The 15,235-nt window shown below is 39.4% G+C and overlaps 1 protein-coding gene across 1 annotated transcript in view; it reads left to right on the forward strand.

Moving 5' to 3' along the window:
* The first annotated feature begins 574 nt into the window (after positions 1-574).
* The window catches only part of ckap5 (cytoskeleton associated protein 5), a 41,440-nt gene continuing 26,779 nt past the window's right edge, over positions 575-15,235 (forward strand). The window contains 10 exon segments of the mRNA XM_018704024.2: positions 575-689; positions 2,879-2,975; positions 5,434-5,627; positions 9,579-9,785; positions 10,168-10,339; positions 10,432-10,564; positions 10,655-10,755; positions 11,607-11,720; positions 12,279-12,383; positions 12,612-12,701. Coding sequence (XP_018559540.1) covers positions 2,919-2,975; positions 5,434-5,627; positions 9,579-9,785; positions 10,168-10,339; positions 10,432-10,564; positions 10,655-10,755; positions 11,607-11,720; positions 12,279-12,383; positions 12,612-12,701 — 1,173 coding nt within the window. The 5' untranslated portion in view covers positions 575-689; positions 2,879-2,918.

The raw sequence follows: 15,235 nt of genomic DNA on the forward strand, positions 1-15,235 counted from the left end.
AGGATAAGCAATTTAGGCTATGGCCCAATCAGCAAAGAAATCTCAGATGTTGTGGGCGGGTCATATTTCAAATGGAACCAATCACTGGCTTTGTCTAGCGACAAATAAGGAAGCCAGTTATACTCTGATGAGTAAATGTAAACGTGTCAGATTTGAATCCAACGTTATGTGTCTGTGCTGATGTTTTTTAGTCTGTATTATATTTTTTATGCAGCCAGACCGTATTTAAAGACTGATTCAACATAAAAGATGTAGACTCAAGGCGGTCCTCTGTATCCGCCCTTCCTCCGTCTCTCCGCCCTTGGAGGCATTTTAAAAACCTGCAAACAAGTTGGACACAGGCAGCAACGACAGAACCGGAAATCCGTGTTAGTGTGTACTAAAAATAAGAGTGAGAAATAGTCCAGTCACACAATAAGAATCAGAAATAGATAAAACTGCATTCCATTATGTGAATTTACTGAATATGTTCCTCAGTATATAATAAATGTTAATTAATTGGATAGTTTGTATTGAGGAGAAAGGTTGTATGTGTGAGCTTTATTTTGAAACGGAAGTTGTGCTGTGTGTTGTAGACAGCTCTGGGAACGCTTGTATAAAGCTCGGCTGGGCTAATCCGTACTGATCCCATTATCATCCCCATCTAACCGGACAGACAACGCCGTATTGTCTCCCAGAGACGCAAGCAGGTATCCTAGCGATATAAAATGATTTTCTCACATAAATTTAAACTGGTATCTGACTCGACAGTGGTATGCTTGGATGTTGTGTTTGTGCAGCTGTCGTTGTGAACTGCGTTGTTAGGCCTGGCTGTGTTGGCGCGGATGGAAGATTAGCTCATAGCCTTGTTTCTGAGAAGCTAACGGCGGCTACCAACCGCTAACAAACAATAAGGTCTCACTATCAACGTTTTCTGACCTTATAAGTTTATACCACACATGCTAAGAAGCTAGACATTTGTCGTCAACGTGAGGTGCTTGTATTTGTGCAGAAGCGGCGTTAACCAGAATGAGCGGGTTAACGTGCACGTAGCAACTGTCATTGTTGTTGCTAAGTTAGCTACTCAATGGCGCTCATCTGACTAGTCACTAACGACAGCTAGTTAAGATGCTGACCACTCCCAGTCAGAGAAAACTGGAAATAACATCAGTGACAACCAGAGAGCTGGTCAGGTGATAGCATGGCTTACTAACGCCTGCTAACCTCATTGATTATGACTGGCTTTGAGGGTGCAGTTTAGTTTCTGAGAGCACGGAGGGCGCTGTATATGGGCTCTAAATTCACTGATCATTCAGGCCCTCATGTGTTTATTTTCGTAGCCAGGTCTAAATTGATTTATGCTACTGCCTCCTCCCTCGTGCACATTCTCATACCTGTCACACCTGTGAAACAACGTTTAGCTGAGGATACAGCTGGATGGTACACTGATGTATCAGTCTATGTGGCAGGTCTTCCCCACTGATTGTTTGTGTAATCGACATAAATGTAGTTTTTCATTGGTGTTGGGCTTCATTACAGTAATAAACATCTGATAAACATCTGAATCCATGTAGTGTTAGGAGTGAACATTAAATACTTGTGCCTGTTTGATCACTATATTCGCATAACTAATTAGTTTCATCCAGAGTCCATTGTTTATACAATGTATGCAATCATGATAACCATTTGAATAGCAACACTGTCAACAGCCAGTTATTACATACAGAAATATTAGTTTTATGAGTAAGACACAGCTCTACAGTCTGAGGATTTTTTTCCTACTCATACCCCAACACCACATCTCTGGTTAAAGACATACGTTGACATACGACAAGTTTGTTTCATCTGAACTGTCAGAGGTGTAAGCGACAATAAAAGTGTTAATATAGTGTTATAAATTACATAGTGCTTGTGGTTTAGGAACAAGCAGAATCTTCCATTGAGACCAGATGAAGGGTTTGTTCTCTGTGTTTGAACTCGTGTACTGAACAACCAAGGACAAGTTTAATTAACAGTTTTCTTTAATGGAGTTTGGTGCCCTCTCATCCACAGCTCTGCTGTAGTTTTTGTGGAGTACATTTTTAAAGATACTGTTGTATCTGACAGTATTTTACTGTCTTTAGCCTGTTTACTAGACTGGGTTGGATCAATATGAAATCTGAACCCATAGCCACTCCCTGAATGTGCTTTAGACTATAACATGCTAATGCTTTCAAGTGGAAGTAAGTGACTGATACGTATTGCAACTGAAGACAGTCTCTGTTATTCCTAAAGTATGTTTTGTGTAACATTTAGATTTTTCTCAGTATCCTGAGGCCGATGTAGACTTTTACTCATTTCCTGAGATATCTGCTCTAGTCCAACAGTGTTTTCCAAACTTTGTTAAAACATTTTCTCAGTTTCATGACACTACAGGACTGCAGTTAAAACATTGTAAAGCTCTGAAAATGTTATGAGATGGGATTTAAAGTGGAATATATGAACCAGACTGATCTGCTATATCTGCTGTGTATGTTGACAGATATGTAAAGAAATGTTGCAGAGCAGTAAATTGACGTGAATCCCAAATTAATCCCAGTGGTCAGGCCAGTGTGTGTGTGTGTGTGTGTGTGTGTGTGAATGAGTGAACTGTAAAGTGATTAAAAACAGTATTTTGGAACTATTTACCTGTTTAATTTCAGTAACTGCAGGTCCAATTTTATCTGTAACAGAACACTGGTTAGTAACTTGGTCATATGCGTCCTTGTGTTGTTGTTTGAAAACAGTGCTCCATCAACACCAGGGTGTCTGTGAGGATTTTAAGGGATTTACTTTTTCCTCCAGCCACAGTAGCAGTAAAGATGAAATGCAACAAATGTGATGTTGTGTCAGCAATCCTGTTTCTGTTGTTGTTTTCCAGTTGAGTACTTTTGGGGAAGCCTGCCCCTCGAGTGGCCATCATGGGGGATGACAGTGAGTGGATGAAGCTTCCCATTGACCAAAAATGTGAACACAAGGTGAGTGATTTTCCTAATGTTTCCTTCAGTCCTCTGTGAGAGAGTGATGACAGGGAGTGTTTTTACTTTATATGATTATCTAGCAGATATTTTGATAATGTTTTAGTCACTTTTCAAGTAGGGCTGCACGGTTGTAGAAAAATGAGAATCATGATTTTTTTTTTTCTTAGAACTGAGTTCACAATTCTCTCTGATTTTTTTTTTCAACTTTTTAAAAATTCTTTTATTTATTTATTTTGTGCTTATTTACCTGATACACAAGGAAACGGAACACAAAACATAATGGTGCCTGATATAGGACAGGCCATATCTTAGTTATCTAAGTGTTTGGTGATTTCCTTTTGCCTATGGGAGCTTAACGGGTATGGTGATAAACTGTGTAAGGTTCTGGAGCTGCCCCCTAAATGTTGACTATTCAGTGCATCAGTAGGGAAGACCCTGATTTGGCTCACAGAATGCCAGTTGACATTGTTACACTTTGTTTAGCTGCCTCAGAATTGGGACAGAGAGCACTGCAGGAGCAACAGTGTGGCTGTAAACTTTCCAGTCTGATCTTGAAACGACCAGAAAATGAGAAAAGGGGAAAAAGAAAATGTTAGCTTGAACTAGCTAATCCTTTTTCGGCAAAAGCACAACAGGGTGGATCATACCACCATCAACTGTGTTTTCTCCTGGATTCATTTTGCTGATTTTATTTGTCCCAACACAACTTTTGGCCTCACACTGTCAGTAGCCAGTGTCACTTACTCGCTGGTCACTGGGTTCATTTTTTATGAGTTTCTGCTGCTCTTTATCATGTGATGTACCAGTGCTTTGTCATTTGCTGAGGGAGAAGATAGGAGTGTTTGTTTTGTGGAATCTGGTGTCCTTGATGAAAACGCAGCGGAATCATCAACATTTAGAAGTGAGATCGCATAGAGCTCTGAATCGAGATTGCGATTTTAATACCATTAATTGTGCAGCACTATTTTCAATCACAAGTGTCAAGCATTTAGTTGTAGCCTCTCAGATGTTAACTTTTAAAGCTTTTCCAATTCATATATGACATGAAAAGTGCCTTGAGATAACTTCTGTTGTGATTTGGTGTTATATAAATAAAATTGAATTGAATTGAGTGTTTGGCTAAAGTGGTAGTTGACTGAGTGTGTAATTTCCTTGTGTCTATGAGAGCTATGGAAGTCAGGTATACTAATGATAGGAGGGTTTGTTTTGTGGAAACTGGAGTCCCTGATTAAAACGCACCAGAATCGTCAGCATTTAGAAATGAGATCACATAGAGCTCTGAATCAAGATCACAATTTTATTCTGATTAATCGTGCAGCCCTACAACTCAGCATAAACAGTAAGGTGTGTCTGTATTTTAGAAAATAAATAAATGCAGCACCTAATGTGAATGAATCCACTGCTGAAATAGTTCGGACGAACAGTGTTCCAGAAAATTACAGCAATATAGTCTTCAGTAGGAACCAGCGAGCTTCGGGCTGAGTGGCACAGAAGTATTAGAGACAGGGTAACATTTAGTCATTTAGTCTTTTCACAAGATGATAAGAAATGTAAAATGACACCAGTGTCATTTTTTCAAATATTAATTGAGGAATGTATAGAAAACTCCCACTTATGTCATCCATAGACAGTATTGGAGCTCTTCTGCAGCTTGGATCGACATGAAACTCTCTTTGTTGAATCATTACTACAAAATACACTAAGTTTATCAAACACATCAGGCTAAAACTAAAGCAGTCTGATACAAGAGCCCTGCCATGATAAATCAACCTTCATTAGACTGCAGTAGGTTTAGCTAGGTGTACGGACTAAACTGTCAACTGACTATAATAACAACTGCAGGAGCTAAAGGGTACAAAGATGAAAAAAATGATTTTATAATCTGCACATTAGGTCAGTTTCATTTTGAATTGACTTTAACTGGCTTTAAATTCTCCCAATTTACACCTCTATATACATGAGCAAGTTAAAAAAAAGGCATATAGGTTTATTGCATGAGATACCATTTTAAATATGTAGAGTGCCTCATTTTTATTTCTACCACAAGTGTATAGAAATAATTATTTTGACAGATCAGATTAAAAAATATATACTCTTCTTCCTGAGCCTAAGTGCTAGAGTTAATCAATCAGATATGAATTGTTGTTGAGCAGGAACCAGAGCAAAAATAACAAGCCTGATCAGGGATTAAAGTTATCAGCCTTATTATTGCTGGCTTTGAAGTGTTAAAACTAGGTGTTAATGTCAAAGGGAAGATGGAAGCCAGCTGGTAACAACAGTGAATCTCAACAGTCCTGCTCTCTAGTGCTAAGAATCCTGGATAATTTGCCTTGAAAAATTTTCAAGGCCAAACTTAAACTTTTTCCTTGACTGAGTGGATTTGACAAACTCCAGGTGATCTTGATTTAATTTTGTCTTTATGTTCCTTACCCTCTTCTCTGTGACTCATCTTCAGGTGTGGAAAGCCCGTCTGAATGGTTATGAAGAGGCTCTGAAGTTGTTTCAGAGGATAGAAGATGAGAAGAGTCAAGAATGGGGGAAGTACCTTGGACTGATAAAGAAGTTTGTCACTGACTCTAATGCTGTTGCTCAGCTTAAAGGCTTGGAAGCTGCTCTGGCCTTCATCGAGAACGCCCATGTAGCTGGCAAGTAAGTAAGAGCTGCGACAAGAATTTAATCTGTAGTTCTGTTGAAAAGCCCCATGCATTATATTAACTCAGGACCAGGGAGACAGTCAGATACAGTTCAGTTTGAGTGACACATTATTCATGTAAAGGCTCAGACACCTGAACACAGCACAGCAATTTGCAACCTGGACAGTAATTTAAAGGCTGGAAAGTTTTTACTTTTTTTTTTATTGTGTCAACTATTTCATTCTTCGTCACAACAGTTGGGAAACAGAATACTGTTCACCATACAGAGTAATCATATGTCAGCTTCTCTCTGGATAATGTTGCACTGCACAACAGCAGCAGACTTTGTATTGTTTTCCAAATGTCCCAGTGTTCCCCTCTACACCACTGGACTTTTTCACACTGGGCTTCAGTCCGTTGAAAATGGTGTTATTCTGACTTTAAAAGAACAAAGGTTAATCAGGTATATTTCCCTGTTTTTTACCTCTGTACCAATGAAGCTGTGGTCAGAGGCATTATGTTTTGTCCTGAACATGATGTCTTTCATTACATTCACTTGGACTCAGGAATGAACTGATCAGATTTTGGAGGTTAAAGTTCACTGATCTCACAAAAACAAACTCAAGACTTCATACACTAATGAATTAACACAGATGTCTCATGGAATGAAATGATAACATTTTATATAAAAAAAGGTCAAAGTTCAGATTTACTGTGACATCATAATGTTCTGCAAAAGCACTTGTATAGACAGACATGGATGTAAAAGGCAACTTGACTGGTTGGCAGAGTCACCAACCACGAGACAGTTAACTCTGCTGTGTAACTGATTGTAGAGCTCTTCTTTGCATTTACAGCAGAGTAATGTGATGCCTGGCTGATAGTTATGGTGAGAGGTAGGGCTGCACAACAGATATCGTGATAGCAACGTGCACGATATGCATATCACAAAGACTGCTTGAACTGCAATAAATGGTATACTTCCATGTTCTCTGCATTCATGCTTTTCTTGTCAATATGTTTGGCCAATCTGCCGTTCTGCCACCCCCTGTGTAGATGCTATAAACTGAGGTAGAAGGAGAGTTAGGAGAGTTAGGTAGTGTGCAGAGATTACGCTTGACTTTTTTCTGACCGTCAACATGTCCGTTAATATTTAGGAATTACGGCCATATGGAACAACTACCGGACATATGTTTTAAACAGCCATAAAACAGCCTACATTAAACAACAATAAAGCACAAACGTTATGATCCAACAAATATTAATTATTTAAAATAATCAGGACGACTGAAATCCCCCAGGGATGTCTGCTTAGACATGTCGAAATCGTGCTAAATGTTAATATGCAAGTCAAGGCAAGTCACATGATCAAACACTGAGTGAAACAGCGGAGGTAAGAACAAACTTTTGCTGGATATGTTATGTGTAAAAAGGGATAACTCTGTTATTTTTAACTTGGTTTATGTTTTAAGGTGTAAATAACTGATAGGGACAGATGTCTTTGGAGTCTGTGCAGTACTGATCAACAGTGAACCCAGAAACCATCAATAGCTGTGTCCACAGCAACGGTAAACTTGTCAACATTGAAGTAAGTCCAAAATAATGATACCGGTCAAAAGCTAGCGAGCTAGCTAGCTGCTAGCGAAGTGTCACAGCAAAATGCTCACACAGTGTAGGAATGACATGTTATCATTTCTGATGCGTACATCAATCAGGAGATCTGCTAGAGTATTGTAGCTATGGTAGCACAATCACAATGCTGGGCTGGTTAAACATACTGTCTGCTGACAGTGGTCGGCAAGCAGGAAGTACATAATAATTATTCTCATAAGCATTTGGTTATTGTTTTGATTCTCCACTCTTCAAGGATCAGATAGCAGAGTGTTGCACAGGCTTTTACCAACATGAGAACAGTGCCTCACACAAGTTGTGTGAAGAGGCAGAGAGTGGCAGCAGAACCATTTTCTTCATTAAGGATTATTTGTCAAATTAAAAGTAATGTTCCTGAGCCAGTGGTTACAGTGGTGATCAGTGATCTTGAAAGGATATAACTTAAAGTCATCCTCTGTAATGCATCTAATTTTTTCAGTGTCAGCAAAGCCTATTCACTGTTCAGTTCAATTCACCAGAAAGACATTAACAATGTTTACTGAAGTATTTGCTAATTCATCACAAGTCATATCATTATCGCAATATTCAACAGTCATATTGCATGTTTTCCTAATCATTCAGCCCCAGTGAGAGGCCTGACAGCTGATCTTTATGGTAGGCCTACTGTATGGCTTTCAGGACACCAGGTTGTTTTTGGCAAGTCATTTGACTGAGCACTGAGATGTTCTCTGTTCACTGAATAAATAATCAGAAAAACAGGGATGGTTCTGCAGTATGATGAGCTTGGAAGCTGTTACTGCCACTGTCTGACCCAACCACTGTAACAGTTAAGAGATGATGGGGTAACCATTTGATAACTCGGTAGTTAGGTGAGTGTATGTCAGAGGAATGGGGTGTGACAGTGCTGCAGAGTAGAAGGACAAAGAAACAAAAACCCAGGACATACTCAGTCTGTCTGAGGGAGGAGAAGCTCTGGTACCTGGAACACTAGGCCCAGGTGCTCAAAACCACAACCCCTACAGGACAATAGGTCTTTTTCATCCCAGGTACATAGCCGATGAACCTAAATCAGAGCTAGCTATTGTTATTTTGGTTATAACTGTTTTGTCCAGTTAAAATATCTGCCGTGAGAAAGCTCTATGAGAACAACGAGTCAGTCTGAGTAGTAATCCTGTAGCTGTTACAGTACATTACAATACATGGCTTCACTTGGGTGGCCAGACCAGGTAGATTAAGATTAAGATCTGTACAGGTAGATAAAATCACTGGTTTCATCTTTGATAACTCTTAAGAACACCTCACCCTTTCAAACTAAAGTATTTTTGGCCTCACACCTGAGTTGAGTGAGCTGCAGTGACTGAGTGTGGAACAGAAGTTTCTCTGCACAGCCTGCATGTGAGGCCTGCATTTGAGGCGTTAAGGTAACACTGGTTGTTCTAGCTACAGAGAATAACCAGGGTTCATTTCCCCCCCTTCTAAATTGCATGAGTTTCTGCATGCACACATGTTCTACTACCCACCACAAGTAAATTCTCAACCTGTGGGGAAACACCAACCTAGACGTTATTCCGTCCAGTTTGGTACCATATGTCCTGCAGGATTTTGCCCACTGTCTCGTCCAGAAACAATATAACGATATATAACTATAAAACAATGATCTGTGCTGCTGTTTATTTACTCTTCCTGATTTCACACTGTTCACCTGTTTTAAAGCTGAACCAAAGGATGTTTCATCAGTGGAGGGCGTTGTACAATGGAACTCATTCCAATCTGGAAAATAGGACACACCCACTGATGTTGTTACAGTTCACACATGAAAACCTGCTGTTTTTTGGCTCCAGCTGGAAATGAACTTTTCAGCTCTGAACCAGTTTATTTTTGATCAAAATGCTCCAAATGGTTCAAAATGAAAAATTTAGAACGGAGCCTTTCCTGTGTTCGTGATAAAGGGGTATCTGTGTTCTCAGTACTGTTGTCAAGTCTGTTTTATTTGTCTAATCATAACAGAAGTTATCTCAGGGCACTCAGCTGGTTTAGACTCTCTACAGTATAAGATTTTTGTAGCTTCTACATGAATCTCTGTGGTTTGTTGTGTTGTGGTTATTTTTTATTTTATTTATTTTTAAGTGACTCCATCCACATGCAAAGACTTAAATTTTCATTCATCATTACGTCTACTTGTGTGTTGCCAAGGTTAGCTGCAGGTATGTGTGTAGATGAATTTGATAAATCTGAACTGTATTACTGTGTAAGAACCACCTCATAAGTGACACTTGTGTGTTCATCAGACTGTGTCCAGCAGTATATCTAGTGTTTTCTGACACACCTGTGTTTGTATCTCTGCTTTCTGCTTTAGGACAACAGGTGAGGTAGTGTCGGGCGTGGTGACCAAAGTGTTCAACCAGCCAAAAGCCCGGGCCAAGGAGCTGGGCACAGACATCTGTCTGATGTACATGGAGATCGAGAAGGCTGAGGTAGTTCAGGAAGAGCTCCTGAAAGGCCTGGACAACAAGAACCCCAAGATAGTGGTGGCCTGCATAGAGACGGTCCGGAAGGCTCTCAGGTCAGTGTGACTTACTGGGCTAGAATGACCACACTAACTAACCTATTTTAACACAAAGGGGACTGGCTGAAAATATGGTACACAGTATGTTGACTAAAATGTGTTAATCCAGATAAGATGGCTCTCTTGATTTCTCTATGAAGTTAGCCCTGGAGATGGCTAGAGCTCGCCAACCTAATTAACACAGAAATAAAGAAATACAGAATAGTGGAAATAAGGAAATAAATGAATACATGTAGAAATAGTCTTTTACTTTGCTAAATGTATTTATTTAAACTGTTGTTTAATATGAAAGTGAGCTCTGCTGGACAAAGATGTATATCATGCTGTTCTGTCTTCTGACTGTGACATTAACACTATGTCTGTCATCATCTTCCCCCAGTGAGTTTGGATCGAAGATAGTAACGTTGAAGCCAGTAGTGAAGGTTTTACCTAAACAGTTTGAGTCTAGAGAGAAGGCGGTGAGAGATGAAGCTAAGCTGCTTGCTGTAGAGATCTACAAATGGATCAGAGATGCTCTGAGACCGTCACTGCAGAACATTAACTCTGTACAGGTGGGGCACACTTATTGCACATACTCACCCTCCTTCATGTTCAACTGTGAGTCAAGTCAAACTAAGCAGTGCTTCTTGTTCTGTCTCTGCAGCTGAAGGAGCTGGAGGAAGAGTGGGTTAAGCTGCCTTTATCTCCTCCCAAGCAGACCAGGTTCTTGCGCTCGCAGCAGGACCTGAAAGCAAAGTTTGAACAGCAACAAGCCCAAGGAGGAGCTCAGTCTGATGGTAGGTTTAAGAAGGCAGCAAACAGAAAATGTTGCTCTGATTTTTGAGGAATTATTGAGTCACGGTGTGCTGCATCTCCTCCTCTTTCAGAAGAAGATGTGGCAGAAACAGTGACAGCAGTGGATCCTTATGAACTACTGGAAGCTGTGGAAATTCTGTCCAAGATGCCCAAAGACTTCTATGAGAAAATAGTAAGTTTACCTAACTATGTAGACGACTCAAAAACTTCTGCAAAAGTCTGTTAACTCGGATCGCCTCTTAGTATTAAAACACCCTCAACTGGAAGTTTACACATGTTCAAAACATGACTGTGTGATTAAGCTGAAGCTTTTCTGTGTTGGCATTTTTTTCTGTTTTTCTCTGGTTTCCTCCCACAGTACAAAGTCATGTGGGTTTGGGTAACTAGCAACTCTAAGGCTACTTCCTAATCAAAACATTTTAGCTTTAATACTCCTCTCCGTTGCTATGGTTACACCTGCTGTCCACACCTCTGAGTTTTCGAGCCACTAAAACAGATTTGTGGAAATGCTGCTGGCTCTGTTTTACTTTGAAAACTCTGGGGCTGTTTTAGTCTGGATAGATAGAAATGGAGGCTTCAAGAAACAATGATGCTAATGTCCATGTTCACTTCCTTATTGGTTTTTAGACACAGCATATCCTTCCCTGACTGGTCATGTTCTAATCACGTGACCCACATGGATAATGAATTACAAGCCTTATTAACGCTTGTTATTCATGTGTCTTTGTTAGCAGATACAAATTTAATTTGTAGTATTTTCTGCACCTAAACGACCACCTGCAGAGTAGCCAATCTACTTCCTGTTTACACCGGCACGCACATGTCCAGTGTATGTTACTGGTCATGTGAAGGATTGAGACCGTTTTAAAACATGTCTGCCCTGGGACTTGTCCAGTGTCAGCTGGGACTGGATCCAGCCCCTTTGCTAACCTCAAGGATAAATGGATGTAGCCAAAGGATGAATGTGTGTGAATGAAACTCTACATGTTGCAATATGTGACCCTGCTCTGCTTGTTTCTACAGGAAGCTAAAAAGTGGCAGGAAAGGAAGGAAGCTCTGGAGGCTGTAGAAGCTCTGACCAAGAACCCCAAATTGGAGAATGGAGACTATGGAGACCTGGTCAGAGCAATGAAGAAGGTAAAGACTGACATACTGAGGTGGTCTATCTGGAAGTAGCTAAAGGAAACTCCCTGGGGAGATGACAGATCAGTGATCAGAAGTCATAAATGAAATCTGGTCAAAATTTTTTAAATCTTATCCGATGTAGAAAACATGAGAACACACAATGACAAAACAGCAGATTTCACAGTTTTGTTCTTATAGTGTGTGGTGTGCAACAAAAACACCAACACAGCACACCTCACACAAACAGATGCTGTCCACGGACAACCAGAGTCTGGACTCTCAAAACTCGAAATCTTGCAGTCAAGTGAGACTTTAGAGTAAATAAACATGGCAGATGGTGATGTCTCATGTTTGTCTTGTTTGTTTTCAGAGCAGATTGGGGTGGGGTGGGGGGTTTAAAATCATTCTTAACACACCTCGCACAACAGGAGAATCTGGCAAGATAATTGTTGCAACAAACTGATAATTGGGCCATAGCTGACATTGATCGGGAGGGGGGATTTGGGACGATAATCGACCTTGATTATCTTTTGGCGTGTACCAATGAGACTCACTGGTTCTCTGTTCCAGGTTGTGGGAAAAGATGCCAATGTGATGCTGGTGTCAATGGCAGCTAAATGTCTGGCTGGACTGGCCACAGGTCTTAGGAAGAAATTTGGAACATATGCAGGACAAGTAAGTTGAAGGAATCTCGACATTATGATCACAGTTTTTTTTTCTTTTTTCTAAATTCTCAAATTAATCATTTGTAGTAGCACCTGAAAATTTGTTTTTGTGTCTGTGTCTTGGCACAAATGACTAAAGATTTACTTTTAGTAATTTGACTTTAAATAGCCACAGTGGCCATCAGATGTTTTCACAACTTTTTTTTAAGGCTGGATGTCACCCTTTGTGTGTATTTAGGTGGTTCCAACTATACTGGAAAAGTTCAAGGAAAAGAAGCCTCAGGTTGTCCAGGCCCTGCAAGAGGCTATTGACGCCATCTTCCTCACTGTAAGTCTAAATATAGCGATAAATGGCAGTTAAATTCAGTGGAAGAAACCTGCTACGTGTCTTATATGGATGAATGTAGATGGCCTATCAAGATAATGACCACATCAATATTAAATCATCTGATTTTACGGCAACAAGACAAAGGCTTGATGTAATTCTTATAATCATATAATTCTTATATAAATCTGAGAGGTACCAGGAGTTGGTTGTATGAGCTTTGTGACAGCTGCTGCCATCTGTAGCAACCAGTGATGTCTGGTGGGATGTCCCTGTAAAAGATCAATACCAATAGAGACAAAACTGACATTGCTCCTTGCAACAAACTTCACTGTGCTCAGTTTCTTTTTTTTATTCATTCATTTTCATTCATTCATCATGTTTTCGGGTTGTCTGTCCATCACATTTTAGTAAATATATCAGCATGATATTATTATTATTATTATTATTATTATTAAGGATTATCTCATTACATTTTGGTGGTCAAAGGTCACTCTAACTTCACGTCTGTCCCATTCTTGTGACGGATATCTCAGAAACACCTTGAGGCAATTTTATTACATCGAGTAGAATTTGGAGCTCAAAGGTCACTGATATCACAGAGCACGTTTTTGTCTGTAACTCAAAAATTCACATGTTAATTATGACAAAATTTCCCTCCAGTGTGTCATAGGATTAAGTGATGACCTTTTATATCTACAAACAACTGCGGAGCTGTGACTCTAGTTGGATCAAAGTTGATGACTCAGCTGAGAATGAAGTGATGGCATGATATACGATAATTAGGTTTTATCATGATATGATATTCTATCTTACAGTGGACAACAATTCAGTGTTTGCCGATATCACAAAGTCTGCTATGATACAATTTGGATTCAATTCGATTCAGGAACCAGCAATCGATATGAGACGATATCCTATGCTGATTTAACACTATCACTTCCATTCAAATCAAATCGCAAAAAGTACTAAAATATCATTTGACATTTTTATTCCTGAGCTCAACCAGACATTTAAATGAAAAGACAAGAAAGAGAGAACATTAAATTCATATTGTACATTAAGCAGGATTTGTGTACCTTAGTCTCAAACTAAATATTTTTACAACTTAGTAATAATAGTCAAAGTAGTACAGTCTTCCTGTAACATAGCTACATACTACACCTTCGGATATAGGCTACATTTTTCTCATCAGATTAACACTTGCATTTTGTTTGGAGGTGTGTGCGCTCAGGTGGAGAAATGTTGTGTTATAATACTGGTTTATTGGTCAGGTCGACCAATTTACTACTGTTTTTCCTTTAACGTTAACCGGTAACATTATTTTGGACACAGCCCATGAGGAACATTTTATAATCAAGTAGAATCTTTCATTTGATGTAATCTTTTGTATTTATTAGGGCTCAGGCACGAAGTGTGCAAACGCCCTATTGGAATTGCTCAGATGATTATTAGTAGCATAGGTAAATCTCCTTTTTCAGGGCCTAAACATGCTCAAAAACTCTCAAAACTTTGTACATGTGTCAGACCTGGCAAAAAAGTACATATTTTAGGGGTCTCATGTATGGGTGCTGCATAATGGCTCTAGCAACCCCCAAAATTTGGTTTGGCTTGGTTTGTCCTTAGGTAAAAGATATTCGGACTGCATCTGTAACATGCCGAGATCTCTCTTGACATCATGGCTTCAAGCCTACAGGAAGTCGGCCATTTTAATTTAAATATGAAAATTTAGCTCATTTTTGTCCATTTTTTGTCATTTGGGAACGTTGTATTTGATTGAACTCCTCCTACAGATGTTATCATATCAACCTCAAACTTGGTCAGGATACTCTTAATTAATAAGTTATCAAATATTCTTTGATGTCAAGGCATTGCTGTGGAATGCCGGGGATTTTCAAAATAAAGGTATGTATTAGGATGTACTGTGATGATATGCATTATGTTAGTGTTGGTTAGCAAAGAAATACTGTTCAGACTGTTAAGTTGAAGTACAGTTATTCCAGGGTTAATGAACGTGTTGCCAGCTTAGAGGCAGTGAAGTCTGTTTGTCACGTCAGTTGCCTGTGACTGGCTTGGAGCCGGGTATGGAAATGGTCTTTCCACAGAAAGAGGGGCTAAAAGTAAGTCAATTTAGGTAGTGTCTAGCAAAGAGAAAAAGTTCTGGGTTTTTGTTATTTTTGTTGGCGTTGGCTGCACAGTAGCCCACTGTGTTTTTGTGCTTAATAAAAGTTGATGAAACTAGCTGATGTCTCTGCACTTGCTTAGTGAGGGACACTACAATATGCATGATGTCTGATCAATGTTTTCATTTTGGATCGATTCTATTGGATTGTTGATCACTGAATTGATGTATCCATAAGGATCGATGTATTGTTGCACCCCTACTCAATATATCAGAATGTGGCACTTTATAGTGAACAGGTCTATTTTTATTAAGAGATGATTGTTTTTCATTTAAATGTCTGGTTGAGCTCAGGAATAAAAATGTCATGATATTTTAGTACCTTTTTGTGATTTGATATGATTGGAAGTGATTC

Source organism: Lates calcarifer, linkage group LG10 (genome assembly GCF_001640805.2).
Source record: "Lates calcarifer isolate ASB-BC8 linkage group LG10, TLL_Latcal_v3, whole genome shotgun sequence".
Classification (NCBI taxonomy): domain Eukaryota; kingdom Metazoa; phylum Chordata; class Actinopteri; family Centropomidae; genus Lates; species Lates calcarifer.